The 27,942-nt window shown below is 36.0% G+C and overlaps 2 protein-coding genes across 4 annotated transcripts in view; both read left to right on the top strand.

The window, feature by feature from the left end:
• Positions 1 to 24,405, top strand: part of tex264a (testis expressed 264, ER-phagy receptor a) — a 57,336-nt gene extending 32,931 nt beyond the window's left edge. The window contains exons 3-4 of the mRNA XM_043242886.1: positions 18,360 to 18,540; positions 23,564 to 24,405. Coding sequence (XP_043098821.1) covers positions 18,360 to 18,540; positions 23,564 to 23,877 — 495 coding nt within the window. The 3' untranslated portion in view covers positions 23,878 to 24,405. The remainder of the gene's footprint in view (positions 1 to 18,359; positions 18,541 to 23,563) is intronic.
• A 1,464-nt stretch (positions 24,406 to 25,869) lies between these two features.
• grm2a (glutamate receptor, metabotropic 2a) overlaps positions 25,870 to 27,942 on the top strand; it is a 34,629-nt gene continuing 32,556 nt past the window's right edge. The window contains exon 1 of one of the 3 annotated variants that reach the window (XM_043242943.1): positions 25,870 to 25,958. The gene's annotated coding sequence lies outside the window, so the exon portion shown is untranslated. Of the gene's footprint in view, positions 25,959 to 26,178; positions 27,162 to 27,942 lie in introns of those variants that run through there. The other 2 variants (XM_043242944.1, XM_043242942.1) reach the window with 2 other exon arrangements.

Here is a 27,942-nt window from a genome sequence, read left to right as displayed (position 1 = left end):
CATCCTGGCAGTAAACAGAGCTGCATTATGTGCTTATAATAAAAGAAGAGTGTTGTGCATTGGTATGTAGGCTGTCCCGGGTCCTGGGTTTCACAGAATAAAAAGTCACATTTAAAAGACACTTATATCAGCTTATACTGCTCATCACATTAATATGAGAGATTTTTAGTAGCTACTACTGCTTTACAAACATTAGAACGCTTATTTAGTATTAGTGTGACCATTTGGGGTTCTCACCAGAATCTCGCCAAAAGTAGTACAGTAGTTCATCCAGGTACTTTTCGTGTATTGTTTTTCAAATATTATGAATTCATACTTTCTTTTAATGCATCTTTTTCATTTTGCAGTTGAACCAGTTTTTTGGTAAAATATATAGACTCTGAAAATAATAAACAAAGATTTATTTTTGGGGTGCTATTGAATAGTAGCTTAACAAAGCAACAAATTGAATTAGGTCAGATTAAGCCCTCTGCCAGAAATGTGGGAAAATTAATGTTCAAAACAGATTAAATTTGAAAACGTCGTCCCTTTTGTACAATCTATCGCTATATTCGCCCCATTTGCTATTCTGTCACTCAGTACAAAATAAATTCTTCCTTATGACAGGGCTCGGTGTAGGTCAGGCTTTAAGAGATGGGCAAATACAGTCACTGAGGCATGGCAAACACCATGTCCATGTTTCTGGCCTGTGCATGGAGTTAGCGGCTGCAGAAATGTGCATATGCGTCACTGGAAATCTCATCTACCCTCCGCCATTAGCATTCCCTAGCACCACCTACGACCAACACCATTCTGCTGCCTTGGGAGATGATCTGTTTTTCTTAGCATTAGGAAGAAAAGAGTATGACACAAGACGTGATAATCTGACCCATATTACACCCTGTGCCTTTTTGTGCCCTCTTGCTCACTCACTCAATTGCACAATCTCACACTAATATGCACTTTTATAATGAGGTAGCGGTGTATGGCTGCGCTGGGTCTGATTGTTAGTCGTGCGCTAATGATGAGGGATAACATTTCCATTTGCTGCTGTCACACATCGCAGAGCAATTCCCAATCCACATCCTCCATTTCCATTTCCCTCGTTTTCTTTTATGTTGTATGTTCCTTGTATGTGTGAAAAATGCGAGAATTGATCTCCCACATGCCATTGTGGCAGTTTTGGTTCTTTGCGTTTTCCTTATGGGAATTCTTATTAAGTGGTGCTCTTATTGTAGTATTTGCTAAAAATGGACAAACTAACTGATCTCTTGTAATATTGTGAAATCGAGACATAATTATGTGAGGAAAAATTGTAGTGTTATGGTTTGAAATTAGTTGCTTTGATAATAGGGTCAAAATTGCTAACATGAAATCAAAACATTATGAGATTTAAAGTAATAAATATTCATGTAAGGTTTTGCATTTCTTAATTTGAACTTCGTTCTTGTAATTAATTCTTTTGAAAGTAATATTTAGTGAACAATTATCTGAAGTTCATTCATTCAATAAATTCATTTCATTTTAAGAAAAAAAATCATAGCATTACAACATTTAAAGTAGTAATATTTAGAAAAAAATGTTACAACATGTAAAGTTTCAAATTTATTATTAAACTGGCAACCTGTCTAAACACCGTAGCAAAGCAAATTTGGAAAGGCCAACATTTTGAAAACAATTTTACAAAAGAAATTATAACATTGCGATATTAATATTTAGTAAGTAATATTTTTTTATATAAAGTTTTTAAATTTTTCTTTAAAAACTGGCAACCTCCCTAAACCATAGCTTACTGTAGTGGCAGTGAGTTTACATGCAGAAACAAGTTAGCAAAGTTCAAAATTGTGAAAATTCATGAAGTTTTGAGAATAAAGTATTCACATTACAGCTGGTAATACTAAAGAAAATGTTTTTAAAACCTCTTTGAACATCATAGCAAAGTGGTAGTGAGTTTTGCAAGTGCAGACATTTACTTCCAAAGTCTAGTGCAACGTTGGGACACCACTTACTGGTTTACAGTCTGTGCGTCTGTGAGACTGCCTGGGTTTTATGTAGTCAGTGACGTTTGAGTTGTTGCATTTAGTTAAACCATGTGTGTGTGTGTGTGTGTGTGTGTGTGTGTGAGAGAGAGAGAGCGAGAGTCTGTCTGCCTCAGAGGACACAGCAAAGCACTCTACTCCTCTCACCCACCTCCTCCCTCTCAATCCCTTGGATTATCAAAGAATTCTGTCTCCATGGAAAAGTGATGCTCAGAGGAGACGGTTGCCCTGGCAACAAGCTCACTTAAGCCAGGCCTCTGGATGAAGGGGGAAGCACAGCTAAACTGACAAAACTCAAGACAGAGAGTTTATTACACACCTGACTTTGGCACTCTGCATTAGTCACCAGCAGAACACCTGTCCTTTAAAAAATGTCAATAAAAAATAGAACTGTACAGGACACAGGTCTAATCGGGGGTTTATGAAAAGCCACAGTTAATTGCAGGGATTGCTTAAATATATAAATAAGTAAATAGATTTATTTATGAAAAACTATGATTTTTACTAGGAGTGATGACCAGTAATGATCATGATTGTATTGTAAATCTAAAATTTTTCTTTTTTAAAACCACTCTTAGTTCACAGTGAAGCTAGATGCTTCAGGTGTAGTTACAGTATGTTTCCATCCAAATAGTAACACGCACGCGTATGTATGCATTTTTATGAGTAGTGCTTCAGCAATTCTTCCCTGGTTTTCATGACTGCTTAGGGCTCGATGAAAGTTTATCAGGATAAGTTACTGAAATGAATGTATAACATATCACCATTTGTTATAGTTACTCTTTATTAATAACAATAACTCATAAGCAATAAAACGAATGTCTTCACTTGACATGCGGCAAACTAATGAGCTACTGCATAGCATTTTATAATATTGCATAAAATTTGCATTCATTTTATAAAATCCTCACTGACCAACTCCATACACATACACAGACAGGATGCATGATCTTTGTCCTACTTAACCCGCAGTATTAAAAGTTTCAAATAAAAGAATTACAGTGGCTTCTCTTTTTAAACATGTATGTCTATCTTAACCTATAAAAAAGAATTATAACACCTCTAAAAGTGTAAGCTAAGTATGCATTGTCTAAACCACAAAAGCAACACTCACATATAGGTGTGATAAATACGTTATTCATAATGGTTAGATAAAGGTTAGATGCATCTATAACAGTGGAACCACAAACGCCTGCAGTTTTGGAAACAGGATGTATGTTCAAAATGCATGCAAGACCTTCTAGAATTTTATAACAGGAGTTTTAAGCTCCAATGATTCTAGGTCACTAGCTAAGGTTTGTATCTAAATTGTAAATCGTGTATTTACAACTTACAAAACCTTAGCTAGTGACCTAGAATCATTCTAATATATATGAAAGATTTCACCAAAAAAAAAAAAAAAAAAAAAATATATATATATATAAGTGATCATTTTTTCTTACGACAAAACAAAAGTAACCTATATATATATATATATATATATATATATATATATATATATATATATATATATATATATATATATATATATATGTATGTGTGTGTGTGTGTGTGTGTGTGTGTGTGTGTGTATACTTAAAAGAGTTGAGAAACATTTGTACACTATTATGTGCAGTTATTGTTTGCTACTGTACAACCATCTACTGCTCAGCTTCTTATTGTTATTGCCTTCCGGCTCTCTTCTGAATAGATGTCATGTAAGAGTGTTTTGATGATTCAGAGAAAATGTCTAAAGTTCTCCCTCTTGGGTAGGTCTTTCAGTTTCACAGACTCGCCTGACCGAAACTCCGATAAACATATAATCAGCCTCTCAACATTAGCACACCCCAACTACTCATTTTATTCACATTCAGCTAATGCACTCTGAGAAAACATGGCAGCCTGCCTGCGTTTGAATGTGATTTTTTGCTCTCATCTTCCCCGTTGGGTTTTACAATTCCTCTCTCTCATCATTTACCTGCATTATTTTCTTCTCAGCCTCGGGCCATGCAGTTCTGGCCACAACAGCACAAACTCTCGCTGGGAAACTGGATGGGGACTTGGGTTTAAGTAGGTTTTTTTTTTGACCCGTATATTCCTCTGCCCTCTCCTCTACTGCTGACAAAGCTCTCTGGCATCCCAACAGGGAACTACAAACCCAATTAGCAAGTGCAGAACTTCAAACATTGAAACAGGCCAAACTAACACAACAAAACTGCCCCGTGTCACAACACTGTGCTTTGGATGTTAGCGAGGCAGACGGCAGACGCAATTGTGCTAATTCTTTTTTAGCCCCTTTAGTGTAAGGCTTGACACGCTGCATCAACAGATGTCTGTTTTGGTCTTCCATCGTCATTGCAGTCTAACAATAGGTCTGTGTGAATAAGATTGGTTTCCTTTGTCGGTTTTCATGAAATAATAATGGTGAGAAGCTGCATGGATGTGGCAACATCCTTCTGTTTGTTTTGGCTCAGGATTGTGAATGTTTTAAAGAGTGCTTTGAGCTTAACCTCAAGGTTAACCTTTAATGATGTCCAGAGAGATGCTGCGGTTGGTTTCTGTGAAGTGATATCTGGAAGAACTGACCTTATGTAAAGAACAGCTTATTATTGCAGTATTTCTCACAGCTATATTATTACTTGTTGTTTATTTGATACTACAATGACCAGACATTTATACAAATAATACAAGTAATAATAATATTATAAATAATAATAATCCACATTTTTTAAATGTATCTTTATTAAATATTAGAATTTTTTGGAGAAAATTTTCTTATCAGTTATATACAAATAATAATAATATTTTTGTTAACATTATTATTGTATAAATGATGTGTTAGACATTATGATTAGGGCTTCTAGGTATTTTTGATTCGGTGAAATCTCAACCATCCCTTCAGTCTTGTTCTCTGATTAAGAACAAAAAGGGTGGATTGCAGAATGAACATCAATTTAAATCAACAGCTACTTATTGAAACAAGAACTGGAGCTTAGCCCAAACATAACCAATTATAACCGAGTGAATCAGGATGCAATTCACTTTGCCTTGTGAATGTGTGTGTGATGAGTCGCTTCAGGGCTTGCCTTAGACAGACCATGTCTGTGTTCACCAAGGGCGCTTGTCAGCTTTAGCGAGAAACAATTTACATTCTCTAAACACAGACTTTTCTGTCTTCACCAATGACACTGTACGTCATTTATGTTTAGGTATGTTTAAGAAAAATATTTGGTAGACATCGCCTCAGATAAGAGCAAGCATCTTCCTGTTGCAATGCCATTGCTTTGTTTTTAGAAAAAGCGTAATAATTTGTCAGTTCTTTAATGTGAGTTGGAGGTGAGAAGTCGTCGTTTTTGTAATTTCCAAGCCTCTGTTGAGGGTCTGTGAAAACAAACATCTATTGGTAGCATTCACCAGTAGTTGGTTGTTCTCAGAGATGCAAAAGAGAGGTGGTAGGGCTCTTAATTCAACAGGGAACCGATTTGCTGTGACTGATGACGACTATGTAAATGAAGCATAACGACTGAAAATCAGTCCATTTTGGAGTATATACATACTCAGATGGACACACAAAATAGATTTAAGAGTCATGATTGCAAATTGCAAAAGCAATGCAGCTTTGATTACATACATATTTCCTGATGACCTTGTTTGATAGAACAGAACCGTAGTTAATTGGCAAAGTCTCGTTAGGGCTATGATTTAAATAGTAAACATTTTTTATTGGTATGAAGGAATTTATATACATTTGTTCAGTGATGTTAAATAATATTTTTGTCTTGAATAAAATCAGTTAACTTAGAATTTACCTTTTTTTGCAGTTTTTTTTTTTTTTTTTTTACTCTTTCTTGTTGCAGTTGGCTACCGCTTTATAAAAGCAATGAATTATTTTGTGTGTGATTTTACCGGGATTAAAGGTCTCGTCTTCAAACACTGTTTTTGTAGTTTTTGCTAATGTTGGACAGCAGGGGAGACAGAGTGTTTTGGTAGCATCTGTTTCCACTCCTGCAGCTACTTTGCCATATCAACTTTTTTTGAAACCCAACATTAAAAAAATACCGAGAGAATATTGATGTACTTCTCAAATCATCTTCGACTGCAGTCTCACACTCTCACTTATATAACAAATACATGCTGAAAACCGCAGGGTAAAACATTGTTGTCAGATTTGCTACAATCATTCATAGTAATATTGGCATTTCATATATTTCACTATTATATTTTGACCAAAAAAACACCAATTTTTTTTTTGCGAAATAGTCTTTTCTCACTCATTTACAATCTCCAGAGATATCCCCCTCCTCTGTTGTATGTCCGTCTCTCTCTTTCTCTCTCTCTCAAAATCACAGTCATTAGTGCAGGAAAAGCAGTGTTACATTCAGAGGCTTCTCAGCCGTGAAGACAGTAAATACAGACTATTAGTGCTCTTTCTACTTTAATAGTTGCTGGCCAGGAGTGAACCAGGGCACAGGTGCAGAGGTTAAAAGGGGTTAGGGACCCAAATCTTAAGTAGTAGACTTTTTGAGACGTGTGCACCTATGGATTTTCAAAATGGACTAGCCTGTGTGGTTAATGACTAGTGCGCTCACTGACTGGTTTCGGGTTAAAATCAGCCTGATCAGATGTGTTTATTAAGAGTCTTTCACATAGACACTTTCTTCTTTTCAGCTAGATAGCCTGTAAAGAGGTGAAAAAGAACACAGGGGTCAGGATCTTTTTGTCAACTCAACCTCATGCCATTCCAAACATGGATGCATTTCTGTTGTCTACTGAACCCAAAATAAGATGTTTTGAAGAATGTTAATAACCAAGCAGTTAAGTAACAATGACGGTCAATGGGAACCAAAACTTTTCAGCTATTCGCTTACAATGTCTTCTTTTGTCTTCCATAGAAGTCATAGAGGTTTGAAATTATATAAGAGTGAGTAAATGGACTATCCCTTTAAGTCACAGGGGATTTAAAGACACAGGCTTTCTGGAGAGGGTTTTATCTCCTAATGTAATATCGGAATGTTCTTTTCTAAAACCTGTAGGAAACACCTTAAAAGCCTCATGGATTTTTCTTTGAAGAGATATTTTAAAATAGACCTTTCTGTCATCTGCTTAAGAATTCAGCAATTTACCACAATTACTGTCTACAGTTAGACTGAAAAGCACTGAGAGTGTTGAGCTAGAAATGTCTTTATACTCTCCAGGTATTGTCTTCTGTCGTCTTCTCTCATTATCACGCCGCCTTGTGGCCCTAAGAGCTCCGACAAAAATCAATCCTGATATCTGAAGTGTTTTAATAGACCAGCTATAGATACTACCTATTAAAGTAAGTTAAAGTATATTATTTATTTATAGGTCTATACTTATATATAAATGGAGGAAGTTTAAGATAAAAACTCAAAACTGTATAACATCTAGGATATATGGAAACCAATCAGCCATGAATACGAGCAGGCTTCCATCTCGTTTGTCTGCTTGTTTTCTATCCTTGTCAGTTTGGTAGGATGAAAATGTATGTCCAGTATCCAGAGCTGACCCTGACACCGGCAGCACATTTTCTGATGACATGTAGTGACGAGACCAGATGAGCTTAAAATGTCTCTTCACTATACTGCTCATTCTGTAGGGTTCGAGACTGTTGCTGGGCTGCCATGAGTGAAAATCTGTATGTGTGTGTGAGTAAATGTCTCTGCTACCAATGCCAAGCGTAAATGGATTTTTAATTAGCTGTTTCCGCATACCATTGTGCATGTGCGTTAGGCTGCAGAGAGAACAGACATGTCCCCTGCCAAACAGATTTGTTTGTGCTGAGCTGTATCGTATATGTGTTTAGAGAGAACAAAAGGTTGGAAAGCTAGTGCAGAGATCTTTATATAAGGACAGACTCTCTAAGAATTAAATAATTGATCCATGCACAGAACATGCACTCATGTTTTCCATGTAAGTACATAAAAGAGTCTGAATCTCAAGGAAATTCTGTTGATATGTTTGTTGGTTAGTGGGTGTGGTTATTCACTATAATTTTTTTCGTAGTTGTAAATAAAACAAAGATTTCTGGAGTACCTTTTATGTCAAAATACTATTTCAGTCTTTCTACATCAAAATTTTATGTTTGATTCATTGTGTTACTTGCTGTCTTTCAAGTTATTTGTGAAATTTGCAAGATATTTTTGAGTAAAAAAACAGTTTCAAAGTAAATCCTACACCATTTTTGTTTTTTTTCTTCCAGGGTAGAACCTCATGGATATTATTGTCCAGAAGAAATTTAAATAAATGTGCTTGGTAAATCATTACAGTACAAAATTATTACAATAACTTGCATTATGTATATGAAATATATATATATACACACCTCATTGTAAACCCTCTGGGTTCGAAAAACGCTCCGACTTGTTTTGTTGCATTGTTTTGTTTTTTGATAGCTCTGATAAGAAATTTAATTACTTAATACTTTTTAATAATTCAGATAAGAGCAATACATCAATCAAATCTGTAAAGAATCTACTTGTATTTCTATACACACACGCTAACAAAAAAAAGCGCTGTCTGCCACCTGGGTCTCCGTGATCTTCATTTATAAACGCGTCACAAAAATGAAATGAAACTCATTTAAAACACTGTACACAGACGCAAGAGATTTATCTATACAAATTCTTATATATATTAAACCATATTAAATGTCCAGTCTTTTCAGTAACCTAAGTACTATGAAAAATACTTAAATACCATGATCTGCATCCCTGTTTTAAATGATTAGTGTTTAATGATCATTAAATAGTTCGAAAGAATTGAGCATTGCCAAAAATGAGCTAAAAATGAGCTATTTCTGCTCAGATTTTGAGCCTAAATATGACTGGGGCTTTTCTTTGATCAGTAGAATAATTCATAGTAATGAACTGTGACTGTTAGATCAGTGTTGATTGGCTCCGTTCTCCCCCAGCTCATCCGATCGATTTAGGACTACTGTGTGGACCGCTGTTGACCAAGTCTACACAATTACTGTTAATCAGGAAACACGGTGCATCGATCGGTGCACACCTACCCACACACACACCCAGACACACTTCACAGAGATGCACATCGGCAAAGGCACACGCCGTCCCGAGCGGCTTCATTTGTTCTGAATGAGGATAAAAAAAGAGAAAACTTCCAGAACTCTGCCGCCGGTTTGGGCATGCCCGCGCGGATGGAGTGGGGGGAGAATAAAGGTGTTATCATGTAAGATAAAAATACAGCCCTCTTCGAGCGTGCGACCACAAGGGATGGTCAGAATTGAACAGCACCGGAGGTGTGAAATGGAGTTTGCTTCTGTTCTCTCAGATCTGTGTGTCCGCCAGTGTGTGACAGCGTATGAAAGTAAATAGGCAGGGGAGGAAGGGCTCCGGGGACTGTCGCCAATTGTCACTGTGATTTGTGGATGTATTAATTCCAGCGTCTGTATGTTGCCCAGGGATCCTTGTAAGAAATCGCTGGTCTAAGAATAGGCAGGGATATCTGTTGTTAGCTGGAGAGCTTGAGAGCAAGGATGATCAGACCTTGCGTTTGAAGCTCCTGGGCAAAGGAAGCGGGCATGCTGTTGAGATGGTCTCGAAGCTACTTCCTGTCACTCTTATATGAGACTTAAATGGCTCCTTAGTCTCTCTCTTCCTTGAACTATCTATCTCCTCCTCTCTCTGACCTCTGCCTCATTATTCAGTGGACTGTCGGCCTCATTTGTTGTCTCACAAGTAGATGCGAGTGCTGTCAGCTGCTGTCCTCTTGTCTTATTATGCCCGCAGGTGACTGATAGGCCTCCTTTTTCTCACTCACTTTTGATGGGCATGTCTAGTCGCTCTCTGTTCATGATGCTCATCTCTACCTTCTGCTCCCGCTGAGTTTAGCTGCATTTCCTTATGAATGAATGATTTGAAGGACGTGGTTACGGATTTTGATTGCTTTTATATATTTTTATATATATATATATATATATATATATATATATATATATATATATATATACACACACACACACACACACACACACACACAGATGTGTTTTCTGAAATAAACCATTGTACAATAGAAAAATTCTTTGGCTCAGTACAGAGGGATGTAAATTTCAAGGAATGATTCTGTGAAAAACTAGTCTTATTCAGTAAAAAAATATCTAAATACCTTTAAAAAGGAGCATAAAGCGCACTACATTTTGTTAGATTTTGACTTAAGCTATATTTATTATTTAGTTTTAAGCTTGTTTATATGTGTTTAGTTTTCTTACTGGAAAATGGGACAGATTAATACTTTTTTTTTTATATTTTTAGTATTAATTAAATAATTTACAAAACATCTGCATATCATAAATTTTACTTTACTGATACCGTGCTTTTTATGCCATTTTTTAAAAAATAATTGAACTATATAATGAGTCCAGATCTAGAAAACATTTTCTGATGGCATATGTGCTATAAAAATGTGTGTTATAAAAAGCACGCACAAAATCAGTAACGGAAAGGATTTTTTGTATTATTATTTAATTTATTGTGGCACTTTTAAAAGAAAATTACTTTTTGGAATAGTAAAATTACTGTTAAAACGCCTTCCGTGTGGCACACTGCCTCTATGGCCTGCGAACTATGTTTAGTCGTGAGCTAGAGTTAAAGGAGCAGGTGGGTTGGTGTTATTTTGAGGGCGTCTATACTTTGCCCCGAACAGACTTTAATTCAGCGGTGCTTCATTTTTCTGCTTAACCTGGATGCCATAACCATCCACAAAGAGAACATAATTGGAACAACTAGGAATACTGAGATACCTTATAGTGTTGAAAAACCTTCTTGTAGAGAGGACTGTTATTCCATTGCTGTGCTATCAAAACTGGCATTGAGATTTGTGAAATTTTAGTTTCAGAGATCGTGTTTGACTGAAGTTGCAGTTGTGACAACACTAATAGTAACAAATTTGCCTTCTGAAATGGAGTTTTGTTGTCTCACATGGACTCTGATATGGCTGGACGGTGATTGCGCTGAGAGAGGTGTGTATTATGTAACAGTGGGAGTCCGGGGAGATGAGAGATTGGGGATGTGCTTACCTGTGAGTGCTCACATTCTGTTTGTGGGAGGAGACAAATTCATGGAGCAGCTGCCTGAAAGAACAAAGTCACGACATTTCCCTGGAGTATTCCCCTTCTGTCACTCTCTTCCTCAGATTCTCTCTCGCAGATTTCCTCTAACGCCGTTCAGTGCATTCTGCAGTGTGTTTGTAGGAGCCAGCTCATTTAAGACTCTTAAAAAATGTTATATATAACATTTTTGATGTCTGCGGTGAGAAGCATGCCGAAAAAGTAAATATGTTCTCAAGTCGTAGCTTGCAAAATATAAACAAAAAAATGTTCTTGCTCTGAAAAACTTGGGGTATAGGATTTACTTAGAAAAAACTAATTACAAAGAAATGACAAGTAACATATAATTAAATTACATTGAATTCAATCTGTAAAATGTTGCTAACAATATTTTCTTGTAGAACCCACTCCAATAATCTTTGTTTTATTGAGTTATTGGTACAGATATTGGTAAAATGAAATTACATACCAAGATGATTTCTCGCTAAGTTTTTCTTCTTCCATCTTTGTCATTTCTTTTCTGTTTTTAAATGAGCCTTTCTATCCATTTTCACTTTTTTTCTCAACACCAATGCATTTCAGTCAGGTTGATTCGTCATGTTAGTTCTCATACTTCATTTTTAATTTATTTTGTGGTTTGGTTTAGTTTTACTGGATGTTGTTTAATTCTTAATGAACTTTCAAATTACCTTTGATTGATTTTTAACCTGCTAATTCGCTCTTAAGAAAACGTTAGTAATCTGGGTTAGAAAAACCAATTAGGTCTAGGCACTCTCACACACTAATTGAGAATGTGTAATCAATTTAGCTTTCCGCTTGTCTCTCCCTCTCATGTAGTCATCTTTATCTTTCCATTTCACCTCTTATTGTTTAACTTATACGAGCGGGTTTTGCATGCAAGGCCTTTGGCTTGAAAACCTTCGGTCTGTGCAGCCTTTGTCAATAGTTTTGTGGCTTGTTCTGTGAACTGGTGCGAATGTTGGTTCATCTGACTTTCCACGTGACTAGACTGTCATGCTCTGCCCGTCCACCTGCATCTCTGTCCAGCCCCACAATCACAACACTCTCTGACAGCAAACAGGAAGGGAATCAACGCTGATGTTTTAATACAGGCCGCTAGTTTGAAGGTCTTGCTTATAGAACGTGACTGAAAGCGTAGATGCTTTCCAAAGCACTTGTTCAGCATTTAAAGCATAATATGAAGAGACAGCAGGTTTTATAGTTTGAGAAAGATTTTTAGTTCATTAATGTAAAGGCCAGTTGGTCCTCATCCAGCTGTCCATTAAACTTTTTTTTAACTTGCAAATTGTAAAATGGTGCTGCTTTTTTAATGAATATTAGATTAAGTTTAATTTAAGTTGAATCAAAATATTTCAAATATATAAAAAAGAAATAAAATCCCAAATTTTTAAACTGTAGTATATATTTATATATGATTACAGAATTTAAATAAGTAAATATATAAGTAAATAATAAATAATATTTTATATGATGATCCTCTTCTCTCTGTATAATCAAATTATCGCAATAATGTGCAAAATTAAATAATTGGCTCGTATATTATTATTTTACTAAAGACAAATCCAATTATTAATCCTTGTAAGTGATAATTTACTCTTAAGTCTACCTCTTTGATAATAACCTGAATTTGATTATTTATTTTTATAGTGCTTTTCACAATAAACATTTCAGAATAAAAACGGTTTTACAGCGCTATAATAATTTTCCACAGACCCCTCTTGTTTGAAACCCCTGTGCAGAATGACTTGTGGGAATAAAAATGAAACAAGCTATTTATATTCACAAGGGCACTGACATACAGCTCCATCTTGTACACCTCACTTGTTACCTTGGTTTTTGAGGTTTAATGACAGTTGGTTAGTGGGAGGAAAAATGGGTGTCCTTTTAGACTTTCTTTTCTTTTGCCTTTATTTTTACATTTTATGCTAATGCTTCTTCTTTCATTCATGCTTCTTTTTCCAGGTCGTATATGTGTTTTAGTCCATTATTGTTTATGTTTGCTCGTCATGCAGAGACGCATCTGTTCTAAACACCCACACCTCTCAAGTGAAAAGTGATGTTTAACAGCAAGCACAGAGAGGTTTATTCCAATTGATTTCAAACCTATTCTTAGTGCTGTCGTGACAGTGACGGCCCTGAGTGAACCCGGGACAACTTCAGTATCTCTGTGTTTTCACTTCTGTCATTCTGAAGTTTAACATGTCCTGAAGTGATTTTTTTTTTTTTGGAAGAGCTCTTTTAAAGATGAAAGCTGTTTCGCATACCGCGTGTACTCTACTGTGCTCCACGCTTTAGACAGCTTGATCTATAAAGCTGTAATTGGCCTGGACTGAGCTGAATCATAGCAGGAATACAGGGATCTATCTGGAGACATTGACTTTCTCTGCACAAATCCCACCTGTCGATGGGGAATAAATAGCCTTTCATCTGTATGGCTGTGCAGCGAAGTCTTGGGCAGGTATCAAATCATCATGACCTCTTTGATGCAAGCTTGTTTCAGCATGTGTAGACATTTTCTAAATGATATACCATTACACTTAATGAACAAAGCTGGGCCAGTGCTTAGTGGGTTACTGTTGGCACGCTGGAGGTGTAGGGGTCATGTGGATTCCTTTTCTACTTTCTCGCTTTTTGCTGCTGATTGACTGCATCCAAAATAAAAGTTTTTGTTGACTTAATATACGTTTGTGTACTGTTTAATTTGTAACTTAATATTGTTATTTAATTTAAAATGCAACAACATTTATATTCATATAATTTATATTATATATAAATATATTTAATCCATATGCATAATTTTAAATATATACACGCATATGTGTGCATTTATATATACATGAAATAAATATACAGAGTGCACACACAGAAATTATGCAAACTAATACATTTATTTTGGATGGGATTAATCATGATTAACCGTGAAACAGCTTTTTTTTTTTTTTTTTTACACCAAAAATGAAAAATAGTATAATAAAACAGATGGCTGATCCGATTTGGCCGTTTTATAGTATAGATACTTGATATTTTGATAATATTGATATTAAAGATTTTTACATTTATTGTATAGGATTATATTGGATAAATACAGTAGCTTCTGAAATTAGATTTGCCTTCGGATAATGCTCAAATTAAGTTAATCTTTAATGGGTTACTCTATCTGCCTGTAACTAGCTGACTGACTAGTTAAACCATTTAAACACCTTTTTTTTTTTTTTTTTTTTTTTACCATTTACTGTAGTTAAACCTTAAAAAGCCCGCAAACCACCTATAGGCTAGTTTATGCAGGTTCCAGCAGGACCCGAAGTATATGCTATTGTAACCGAACTTGGCTGTTGACAGTATAACAACAGTGCTGTAGTTCTGTAGAATTCACTTTTGAGAGAAAAAGCCCTTTCCGTCGATTGCTTGCTCATATAAACAAGATACTTTTCATCCTGCTGAGAAGGAGATGTTTCCCTTTCATTATCTCCTGATTGCACCCCATCTAGCTCAGGGTAAGTGGAGTCATGCAGACTCGTTGTGTTGGGTAACACTCGCCCCGCAGCCACCACCGAGGGTGTGGTTTCACACATAAAAGGGCAGCGAGGAAAATAGAGCATCGCCTCCGCGTAATTAAAATCGCACACGCCGGAAGCGTACTTTCAATTATAACGGGCCCGGTTTATATAGTATCTAGTTATTTATTTTATTTTTATGATAGACACAAATAAAGATATTTGACATAATAAAGGAGCTCTGAGAGATGGATGATGCTGGAAGCGCCAGGTGTTATTTATAAACTATGTTGGTTTCTCAGCCGTGCGTTCAAAATGATACAGGTGATTTATGATAGCGGCATATGTTATGCCTGTGCAATATGTAAACATTTCGGAGTTATCCAGGCGAGTTTATTTTACATTAGTGTAGTGATACGGACTATAGAATTATATTAGTGCCATTTGCTAATTATCACAATACACAGGACTCAGAATATCATAGAAAACGTCTATTTAAAATAGAAATCCTACAAAATGTAAAAAAAAAAAATAAATTAAATTAAAATAAAAACCTTTGATATACCCCACAAGAGTTTTTACTGGTCATTATCAATAAAAAGCTAATATTTACCAGTCTTTATAAATGTATGCTTTCATTTTATTAAAACCTTTAATACTCTTGTTTTTATCAATGTTATGATATAAAGTTATTCAGAGAATTTAAGGGCAAAGTTTTACCTCACTAGTTTCTTTCCCCCGTTTTTACATTTGTTTTCTGTATTTGACAGTACAATCTACAAGCCGTGATCATGTAAGCTGATACATCAGTCGCAAAGGATATTGAGGTCTTGGGTTAATTACCTGTTAAAGTGCAATATTACTTGTTTTCCCCATGACACCTACAGTAGCGCTAACAAAGGCAGTCAAAGACTTCCTGTTCAGAGCACTGCTGGCTCTGTCATATCTGTTGGCTATATACGCTTTGGTTTATTATTACATCTTATAGGGAGTAATTAGATTCATTATTAAATTATACGACATGCTCGAAAAGTGTGAAAGGTGTTTAAAATTCCATTTTTTTTTTTTATATTGGACCGCTAAGTGCTTGTTGTCTGACTGGAAGTGTCGCTCAGAGCCGTGATGGAGAGCACAAGCTGTTACACTAATGAGGTGTCTGGAAGCTAGTTATTACTGCAGTGCTAGTTGACGCACTTGATGAACAGCAATCAGATGGCGCTACTATAAGAGACTGAAAGCTATAAAAAGACCGCAAGTCACTAGAAATGTCTAGAACCTAAATATATAGTACAGTAATGTTCAGTCTTGACGGTAAAGGAACTAACCTGTCTGTTTGCAGACACGTTTGTGCAGTTTGCTCATTCTTATTTCTCGCTTTGGTGCCGTCATTGTTTTTGGTGAGGGCGACAGCGTCGAGCACATTGTCTTTGTTTTTTCCTCTCATACTCATTATCACTCCTGGTTCAAGGAGATGTGCTCTCATTTGCATGTGTGCCCCTAAGGGCTGGAGTCTTTATGTGTATCAGGTGATTCATACTGCTTAGAGGAGGACTGTTTTACTGAGGATTAGAATACAACCAATCAATTAGCAAGATGAGAAAGAGAACTGTGAAACTGCTAAACATCTTCAGCTCCACTTTAATCTTCAGTGCTTTCACTTTCTTCTTAGAATGGAGTCTTATATTTTACTTCCAAAATAAATAAATACAATATATATATATATAATTTTTAGTAAACACTTTATTTGGTTATGCTTTTATTTTTTTGTTATATTAATTATAATATATATATATATATATATATATATATATATATATATATATATATATATATATATTTTTTTTTTTTTGTTAACACGTATTTATTTGATGATATAAAATGTCAATTATTTTTTAAATATACATATATTGTATTTGATATATATTTATTTTTCCTTGTTATGTTAAATTATTTGTAAGTACATCAGTAAATTATGTCAAATTATACATACATCAGTGTATAATATTTTTCATAAATAAAGACTATATATACTTATATATATTTTTTTGGTAACGCTTTTTTTTTCTAGTTATGTTGCATGATTTTTGTATGATTTAATAAACTAAATGTAAGTACTTGCAACTGACACTTTGCCAATTCCTCATCCTAACCCTAACCATATAGCAAGTATGTTTAGTTAATTAATACAACTCAGTACTTAAATGTGTAATTACACTGTAACAAGGACACCATAAAATATGTAACCTGTATTCGATCTAATATTTTCCAGATCATTTTGCCACTTAAAAGGTTTGTCTCTCTATGTGACGGTTTTATAATGATTGTTTAAAATCGTACGAGCATCAGGTCACTCTATTAATGAATGGCTTGTTTGTTGGTTTATACATACGTGTGCTCATTTCCACCTGTGCCTTGTTTTATTATGGCACTTGTCATTTCTATGGGCCTTAAACAGTGTTACTGTATCAAAACAAAGCTCTCAGCATGAAGAGGCAGTACAATTATGGAAGCACAGCTCTGTCCTGAGGGCTCGGTAGAATATAACTTCTAACATCCTTCATATATATATATATATATATATATATATACATAATCATTCACAGTGCAAAAGAATATTGCAACCCTGTCTGATGTTCCTAGCATCTGCATTTTTATTACCATACATTGAAAGTATTTTCTGCATATGTATTCTGGCTTTATATGGGAAAACCTTAATGATGACATGTCATATCCAATATTCATATATTCTTACTTTATGCATTTTAAATCTGTTCTTATTTGAATGTAATCTCAACTGATAAGCTTGAAGTTGTTGGTTACATGTGAGCTTTATGATATACAGTACATTATTATATGATATTTAAAAATATAGGCATGGCTTACTATGAATAAATGAATAAATAAAGATGTAATACTTCGGTTTGATAAGTAACAGTGGTTTCTAAATGCTTTTAACCTCTTTTTTAAACACAGTAGCTGTTCTATCCAAATGATAGTCCAGAATGCCTTAACTTTAGTTTACGATTTCACGCTTAACGATTTTATTTGTGTTAACTTCCCGATCCTTCCTGCTGATTTGCATTGTTCTTTCAGATCATTACAGCGGCATTTTGGTCTTATCCTTAATGAGAGCGCTTCATTAAAAGCAAAACTCCTGCTAAGTCCAGCAGCAAAGTTGTCACGAGGCTGCTGTGTTTGATCAGTAAAGGTCTGACCTAAGTTTGATTCTAATGAGGCGGGACATCACTGAAGGTCTTTTGCAAAGGACAGTGTCGTTCCCTTCTTAGCAATAACGAATAAAAATAATTAGTACTGAATGTACTGAATGTATTAAAGAGCAAATAACTTGGTGTCACTACTAATTTCTCAAACCATGATTTGTTGTTCATATAGCCGTTATGTTGCCAAAAATTGTTTAAATAGCTGAATCGTGTTGGCTAACAGTGTAATGGAAACCTCTGCAGATGAAGGTGAAATGCATGAGAATTATCCAGTTGGGTATGATCTGAATAAAATCCAATAACTTTTTTTTTTTTTTTTTTTTTTTTTTTTAAATGGGCTTTCAAAAGGATTTTTGCATTCAAAGCTCACTATTCTTTCATTATTTACTCATCCTGTCATTAAAATCTGCATGATTTCTTTCTTGCTTGAATCAAAAAAGGGGAACGTTCTCAACACTCAGTGGTTTCAGGGCTGCAGCATGTATGCATGACATCGTAAATAAGCAATGTTAATCTTTTTTTTTTCTTTTTTTTTTTTTAGGAAAGGAGTTTGAATGCGTACCCATTCCTGGAGATATGCAAAGGAGATCTGATCCATTACATGTGTCCTCTGGAGAATCAGGTGGACTTCTGTGTGCCAGAACTGCTTGAGAAGAACACATCTGATGACACTGAGGAGTCAGTGGAGCATAAAGATGCTGATGTTACAGAGATGGTGGCGGGTATGTTGCTATACTCATCAGCTCAGTATAAGGATGAGAATGCGTCTTATTCTTCTTCATCTTCTTCTTAATCTCTTTCATCATCATCATCAAGAATTATCCATATGTATTTGCTTTTATAATCACTAAAGGAAAACATAATATTTAAATTAAAAAATATAACAATAATTGTTATTGTTAATCTCAATATTACCTTAATCATCTATCTATCTATCTATCTATCTATCTATCTATCTATCTATCTCTCTATCTATCTATCTATCTGTCTGTCTGTCTATCTGTCTATCTATCAGTAATCTATGCAATCTATGCAGTTACAGACAGATGGCTTATGTGATTGCCATGTTCAATATCCAGTTCTTTAGCCACCTCTGCTTAGGATCCCAAACTGTTACCCTCATTTCAGATGTTGTAAATATGTCAGAACCTGCCAGCAGCATTAAAACGGCGTGTGAGTGCTTGCCTGAATGTGTTCATGAGCACTCATTCATCATGTGCATTTATTCCAAAGCAATTGCACAGTAGTCACACCTTATCTGCCGTATTATGTCTCTGTTGTGAGCCGACGAGCTCTGTGAAACTGAGAAAAATGAAAGAGCGTGGCTCAGTCACAGCAGCAGTTGTTCACAATTCACTCTGTGGTCAGTAAAACAAATGGCTGTGAAGATTGATGCTAAAGTCCGAGGGCTGTTTTCTGCTCTGCACAGCTAAACAGAGTCATTACTCCAGCGGGACAACAGCTAAACTCTGTGTGTGTGTGTGTGTGTGTGTGTGTGTGTGTGTGTGTGTGTGTGTGCGTGTGCCTGCAGCTCTCTTAATTAAAGGCCGTTCAATCACAGCTGCTCAGCTGGATCTGACAAGTGCAGGTTGTGAATCAAACTCCTTCATTTGGGGGATTGCAGGGCAGTTCATCTCTCTTTCATGCTCTCTTTCTCCATCCGTTCTTGTCCCTTTCGTCTCTTAGGTGCTTTAACATGAACCAAAGAACTCACATTAAGGACTGGGCTTGGATTTCAGAGTGTCGGTATTTCAAGCTTATTGAGTTCAGTGCAAGCGTACAGTGACCTTTATTCATAAGAAATGCATAGCAGTATATAAACTTGTAGCACTTCACATACTCACATGTGCTTTCACACTAAAAGCATTTGAGCAAGAAAAAAAGAAAAAAAACAAATATATATATTTTAGAATTGTTAAAAAAAATCGTTATCTGTTAAATACATATATATATATATATATATATATATATATATATATATATATATATATATATATTATTTATTATAAATATATATTTTTTCTACTTTATATTAAATCTAATATTTTTGTTTTTGTTACTCTTTCTTACTCTCTCTTTTACTGTACCTATCATTACGCAGTCCTGTCCTCATTCAAAATCCCTTTCGTCTGAAACATTTTACAGAACAAAAATACTGCAGCTCGGCTAACAATCCCACTGGACCCAATTTAGAAACTAATTCAGGCAAATGCGATTTAAGAGGCTTTCCATGGAAAGATGTGCTTCAGCTTTGTTGAGATTTCAAACCGTTTGGAGAGCCTGGAAGCAAATCCTACTACTGGAAGTTCATCCCCAGATATCAAATATCTGACGCATTAGTGCCAAAACTGTTTATTGTTTTTCAGCAATATATAATAGTACGCAGGCTTTTTTTAATAAATGATTTTAAAAGAGATATATGTATTATATATAGCACATATTATAACATTTTTCTTTGCTATTTAGATTTTTCTTTCCACTAACACCAACTGTAGACTGTGTGTTCGAAGAAAAGACATGAAAAGTTAATTCCCTGAGTTTAATATCACCATGCTGTTTATATTATGCTGGTTAATGGCCATAGTGTCTCATTTTCCATATTTAATCTTTTGCGATTATCTCCTGTGGTCTGACACTCAGAGATTGAGGCAGGCCGGGATCTGTCTAGAACTGAACCTGATAATGACGATAAGGTGAGTTATTAGAGCCGGGAAAGTGATTAGGAAAAGTGCACAGAGCTGGTGAATTAGGGACCCGCTGAGAATCACGTTCGGCTCCCAAATGACCATTCTCGGATGTGACAATGATCTTTTAGAGGGTGTCATTCAAGCTGTGAACAGAGCTAATTCCAGTGTCACAGTGCTCAAGAGCACCAAGGGTACACTGCGCACAATGTGAAGGACAAGTACAGGCAAATTCACCAGGACCGGAAAGCCCAGTCTAATCTTAGCGGTGCCCTTTTGGGTTGTTAAAAGGTTTCTCACATACTCTGGCTGAGAGGTTATAATTAGCTGTGGTGACTTGGATTTGGGAAAGAAGATGCTGTCTTACGTTTAAGTTTTAGATGAACGCTTTGGATATGATTTCTGTTTAAGTCTAAAATTTGGTGGAAATACAATAAAAAAAATAATTATTTTTATTCAGCATTAAATAGACTAAAAGTGATAGTAAATACATGTGTGGTATTAAGAGTAAATTATATTTCAAATAAATGCCTGAGAAAATCTGTATCTTGAAGCAGCACAAATTAGTTTTTGATAATAAGCACCTTTATAATGCTTGGTCAGCAATAATATTTGAGTACCAAATCAGCATATTAAAATGATTTCTAAAGAATCATGTGATGCTTAATAGTGCTAAAAAAAAAAAAAGCATTGCCATCACAAATATATATGACATTCAAAAAAAAAAACCTTACATTTTGTATGATATTTCACAATATTGATGTTTTGCTATATTTTTGATAGAATAAAACATTAAAAAAACAATATAAAATACAATAAAAAAAAGAATGACTAAAAACTGCTTGCTGCCTGTGCGTGCATTTCTTTAAATATAAAATAATGATACATTCAAATAAACAATTTTGAACGTAAGTCTACGTAAAATATTACTTGTTCCAGCATATATAGATGCATTATTTTGAGGTTGTGGTTTGCATAGCTGAGTAGGTTCTTCCTTTGACCAAGAGTTTATTACTGTCATAAAAAGACCATTCATTCTGAATTCTTGGAGAGGATTCATTTAAAATGAATGACATTTCAGCATATTCATGTGGTGGGCAAATATAAGGTGTGTTGTGGCACCTAATGGGGTTTGAAAAGGTCTTCCCCTCGCTGCTCCTCTCTTCTGCCGATGTGGATCTTCACGATGAGCAGAGAGCTGGTGCTTAATTGAGATGCCATATCTAATATGTTGAGACGAGCTAGATGAGAGAGGGATCATTCCTTTCTATCTAAAATAATACTGGCAGGGTGGGAAGAGAGGTCAAATCCACTGCTGTCCTAAAAGAAATTAGGCCAAATGGAAAGTTTTATTCTAGTTTAAATAGCTGCTTTTAGACTCACAGTTTAGATTCTCTCCCATTCTCTTTCTTCTTTCCTTCCTTTCTTCCTTCCTCCCCTCTCCCTTCATCTATTATCCATCTCCATCCTGATTGAGATTCAGCCACTTTATTTGTTCATTTTAAGCGTTTTAAAATAGCTTCAGCAAAGGATTACAGCAACGAAACCAAATTTGCTCAAATTTTTTTTCACCCAGTGCAGTTGAATTCTTTTTCTGTCTATATTTTTAAGTTACTCTTCATTCTATTTTCACAGAACAGCCCCTTGCTTTATTTTCAGAAGGATTATGTTGTGTGATTAAGCTTATGTTCAATTATATGTAAATAAAGTAATCAGTTTATTGGCAAATTTGTAATGCCTATTCAATGCTTTACTCTTCTGCCACAATAATATAGTGACTACTTGTTTCCTTTTTGTTTTTTTCTTCCAGTAACGATTGAAAAATCCAATAAATGTAGTCTTTTTGTAAAGGTTTTTGTTGGTCTGTTTAACCTATTTACAGCCATAATAATATAACTAGTACTTCAAATGTGAACGGCTGCTTTAACTGCAGCGGTGACCACAAAACTCGATTCATAAAGCTTCTATTTCTCTTTTAGGAATTCCTTTTTCCCCCAACAGAATCACAGCTGTTTACTGAAGCTTCACCTTTAATTCTGAGTTAAATATTTGAAATCCCTTTGGAGGCATTTTTTAATTTGGCTCAAACACAGCCTTTGGGGGTTGTTTTAGCTTATATTTAGCTTTTTGGCAATTATAGCTCTCACCTGGTGTGTGTCACGATAACAGCACAGCTTCTTGCAATTATACTGCTGTTAGTAAATGACTGTAACCCTCTGATGCTGAAATGCCATTAAAGGATCCCCGAAGGCTATCATCGTCAACAGCAGGACTTTAAACTGCCATTTTCCTTTTTTTTTGTTTTGTAATCTAAGTTTTAAACTTTTATTAGCTCATTTTTAAAAATCATTTATACTGTTTAAAATTCCAAGAGCGGGGTTTCACAGCAGTTTCATGTAGGAACTCTTTTCGGTTCCCCAAAAACCTTTAGTAATTCTTGAAAGAAGCACTTTTTCTTAGTTCTTACTAAAACATGATGCAAATTTACTCATCGTCAGGTTATCTAGGATGTATAAGATTTTGATTCTTCATGGATTTGATTCTTCTTTGGAGAAATTTAGCATTACGTCGCTTGCTCACCATTGGATCATGTTGCAGTGAATGGGTGCCGTCAGAATGAGGTCCATACAGCCGATAAAAACATTATCATAATCCACAAGTAGTCCACATGACTCCAGAACATCAATTCATGTCATTAAGACGTTAAGTAATGGACTGGAGTTGTGTGAATTACTAGTGGATTAATGCGATGTTTTTGGCTGTTTAGATTCTCATTCTGACGGCACCCATTAACCGCAAAAGATCCATTGGTGAGCATGTGATATAGTAAGTCAAAAATCTCTAAATCTGTTCCGATGGACAAACAAATTCATCTACATCCAGGACAACCTGAGGAAGAGTAAATTCTAACCAAATTTCTAACCAAAGTCTGTTCACAATGTTTCTTAATAATATAAAAGGGTCTTCAAAAGTAGTCAAGAAACACGGCCTAGTGAGGTTCTGTGTTGCAGTGGCAAAATTTAAATGGATTATACTTAATACAATATACTTTATGTTCCAGGTGAACCGGAGAAAAAGTCAAGCCCAGTGACCCAGGAAGTGGTTGAAGAGAGCAGGGATGTGATGGAGGCCTCAGCCCCATTACTGGAGAGCTCTCACCCGAGCCTGGGGGAGGAAGAGGGTCAAAGCGAGGATGGGGACCGAGGGGACAAGGGGTCCAGTGAGTCTGTGGGCAGTGGTTCTTCCTTTGAAGAGCTGGACATGGAAGTGGAAGAGGAGAAGGGGGAGAAGGAAAACGAAGCGGAGGAGGAAGACAATAATGGACAGCAGAAGCCTATGACGGTGGGAGAAACAATCGGGAACAGGGAGGAGTGAAGGATAAAGCGGATTAGAGGGAATGTGGGTGAATGATGAGCGCATATGTGAGTGTGGGTGCATGTGTGAGAGGGAGAAAGTTTGTCTGTGTTTTTCAAATCATCAAAGGCTTTTTTTTTTTCCCTTCTTCCTACGTCTTTGAAATTAACATCCCTAAAATATCCCAAAAGTTATTTCTTTCTTATCAGCAAACAAGCAGTTATCCCTTTCAGAACCTTTTATTAAAGACTTAATGAAATGCACATTATTCTTCGGCTTTGTATTTATTTCTGAGGAAACCAATTGTATATGTCGCTTTCTTTATTGTCGTTCAGGCAGCGAGTAAATCAGGCAGATTCTGAAAATGAGGTAACACTATTAACGCAACTAAATGAAGCTTAATCAGACATTTTATTTCATTAACGTGTTCTACAGATGATGTATTCAGTAACGTTTGCTTCGAAACATGAATAATTCATTCCAAATGCTGTCTGTTGCTGTAGAATAGAACTGAAAAGAGTGAGAATAAAAAGTGCATGTTGTTAATGATTGGAGTGTGTTAATTTGACTGTTTTTGTGCCCTCTGCGTGGAATGTTTGTGGGGTTTTTTTGGAAAAGAAAAAGTCAGTACAAACCATACATATTCAAGTAATCAGGCTGTATTTTCTCTTTCTCTCTCATGCATTTAAAAAAAAATTGTCATTTTTCATAATCTAATTAGGAGAGAAACAGGGTTTTCAGCATATGGACTGTTGTTTGCTTTGGATTTTAATTTTTTTTTTTTACTGTGTCAGAATTGGAATTTCGGCTGTATCATACGCTGTTTTGTCTTTTGATACTGACAGTTGCTTAATCAGCCTTTTACATATGATTCTTCAAAAAAGTATAAAGTGTGTGAAAAGCAAATGGGAGCTGTTTGTGGTTTGTGTTCACTTTAACAGCTACTGCAACTTTCTCACTAAAGTAAACTAAGATATGAAATATACACGTGCCATTCAGAGCTTTGTGGTCTGTCGGATTTTTTTTTTTTTTACTGATTTAAAAATACGTTTCTTAGGCTCACCGATCATGCATTTATTTGATCGAAAAGGGTGGGTTAAAATAACTCTTTCTATTTTAATATATTTTGGCAAAAATGAAATATTCCTGCGACGCCAAAGCTGAATTTACACCATCGTTACTTCAGTCTTCATACACTGAAGTAATGATGGTGTAAATAGACAACATAAAAAACAACAACAACAACAAAAAGGTTTTGTCATATTATAAAATGTCTTTAAGTATTGATTTATTTTTCTTTCGTTCAAACAGAAAAAAAAATCACACTGACCCCAAACCTTTAAATGGTCGTGTATATGTTAATTGTACAGTTGTGTAAGTTCTATTATTTATTGTATTATATTATTTTTACTAATTCTGTTTTCTGTGGCCCTATGCTATATCCTTAGTTCTTAGTCCTAATTGATAAGAATGGTGTCATATTATCTATTTTAAGCCTCAGGAATCCCCTTTGGTGTAAATGTCCTCCTTTGTTGACATCTGTTTAGATGATGTGATGCCATTGACAATACAGATCAATATAAGTGCCTTATCCTAAAGCTCCGGCAGGTTCTCCTCTGAACACTTTGTCACAGGATTGCTGTGAGCTCAGTGAAGCACAGAAAAGGAGGAACTTTCGAGTTGTGTTCTTTTTGACCTATCTTCACTGGAAGCCCAATAAGTGGTCGCTATGTATATGCTATATTTGTAAGTAATGTATCTTTCATTTATTGCATTCTAATTGCATAAACGTGTCTCACTTGCAATAGTGCTGCCGTAATGAACAACAACCCGAGGCTGAATCTTATTTATAATATATTCACCACCACAGCAGCGCTGTGTAAAATTGTTGAATTCGATTTCGGCTATATTTTGAATTCAAAAGATCACTGCCTTTTCTATGTTAGGTACAATAGCTTCAGTCACTATTCACTTTCATTGTATAAAAAAGACGCAGTGAAAGTGAATGGTGACCGAGGCTGTCAGTCCCTAACGTCTCTGCCTGGCACCTCCTTTCCTGTTCTACAGAAGAAAGAAAATTAGGGTTTCAAAACGGCATGCTGGTGAGTAAATTGCTGTATTTTCATCTTTGGGTCAACTATCCGTTGCTCTTGAAATGGTCTGACTTTGCTCTAAACCGCACAATATGTTCTTCTGCATATCTATTTATTATTTACTAACTCTGTCACTTGCAACGTGTTTGGGATCCTTCTAGGAATAGCTATGCAATATTGTAAGTAACATTTAATTTTCAAGACGTCTGAACAGATTTCGCGAGCACGCTCATGAGTTGTAAAACATTGATAATGCAAGATTGTGACTGGCTCGATGCGTAAAGGGTCAGCACGCGATATGCGCGCGGTCTGAGAAAAACCCTCACGGGAGCTCGGGAGCTCGTGCCCTCGCGCGCGCTTTCCACTCGTGTCATGTTGAAACTTGTCTATCGACCCGAAATGGGACATTGATCTCATGATGTGTGACTCTGACGAGCCGGCATCGCCGTCGCGGGCTGGTGCTTGGCCAATTAGACAAAATCGACACAATTCTGACGTCTTTCGGCTTATTTACATATTCTGTGGCCCTCGGAACAGTTAGAACAGACTGAGTCAAGTTGTTGTCAGCGTAGTTTTCTCGATACGCGGTCAGTGATCGTTCGTCGTAGATGTTTCTGTGCCAGTGGTCGGTGAATTGGAAACGCGTCTAGCATACATGCCCACTTTCGAGCTGTTTTTCAGTTGAAGGAATCCGGTCGATATTTTGAGCTCACCGTTCAGGGTTAGACATCAAATCAGTGCAAATGTAATCCCATCAGAGCACGCACGCATGCACACACGCGCTTTCGGAGTCGTCATTAGGCGTTAAACTTATGCATAAAAGGTTAAACCGTGACGCTTCAAATCCGTTTCTTTAATGCTTTGTAATACTAAAAAAAAAAAGTTTGTGTTCAGCGAATGTTCTTTGGCGTTTTTTTAGATAGGCTAATTCAGTCTAGGTGGCAAAAAATCTCAAGGAATCCAATGACGCGCGCAACGCCTTTTCAGCACCACGGACAGCTCCGCGCGCGCATAGCGTCTCCGAGGAGCGCGCTCGATGCAAACTTCACCCGCTGAATGAAACCTGGATTCCACTGCTGGAATTCAGCCACATGCTTTAAATTCAACATTAGAGTAACACGAAACTGTACGCGAGGATACGCACTTCTAATCGGATGTCTTTGAGTAGATCCGCCAGGAATCTGTCGATGAGAGGTGAACTGGACAGGTCAGGTAAGATGGTTATCCTCCGATTCTCGTTTATTATAAATTTACCATATATGCTTTCTGGAGGTCTGTTATCGCGACATGTATGCAGACATGGATAAACTTAGCGTTGCTAACAGTTGGTTTAAAAATGCATTGCGCTTTGACGCGATCAATAAATATTAATAATAATAACGAAGAAATGACTTCTTTAAAATAAAAGCATTGCATTGTTTTTCATTTGCACACGCCTTTCGTTAAGACACGCTTTCAAAAAGGCAATGCAAGCCAGTGTCAGATCAGATAACCAATCGTACAGGTAAAACATCTCATCGCATATCGCTTTGAATGTGAACGCGCTCCCGCTCCGCTCCGGGGTGTGTCTGAACGCGGCTCCGGATGCACACAAAGCCTGCTCTCACTACCCCAACTTCATTTCTGCAAAATCCTGGCTTGTTGAATGCATGTTCAACAGTTTTCGCGAAGTGAAAAAGCAGTAAATGTGTTTAACCAGCTTCGCGTAAACGCATCACAAGTTTGCTGGCGGTTTAAGTAAAAAATCTTATTAGAACGACTTTAAAGGGACTTATTACGGATTAATGTCGAAGCTTGTCGACTTTTCACGCCGCCCTGAAACTTCCTGAGTCGTATTAGGAAGTCTTACATATTTCTAACGTGTCGTATTATACGATTTATATTTGATTTACAATCACGACTCTATTATCAATGATATGAATCGCGCACTGATGTCTATTTGTATCAGTTGTTCTTGTGAGATACGCTGCAAACATTATTTAATACATTTACG

The sequence above is a fragment of the Puntigrus tetrazona genome, chromosome 6 (genome assembly GCF_018831695.1).
Source record: "Puntigrus tetrazona isolate hp1 chromosome 6, ASM1883169v1, whole genome shotgun sequence".
Lineage (NCBI taxonomy): Eukaryota > Metazoa > Chordata > Actinopteri > Cypriniformes > Cyprinidae > Puntigrus > Puntigrus tetrazona.
The sequence above is the reverse complement of the archived record's forward strand: the minus strand, read 5'-3'. Positions and strand labels throughout refer to the sequence as shown.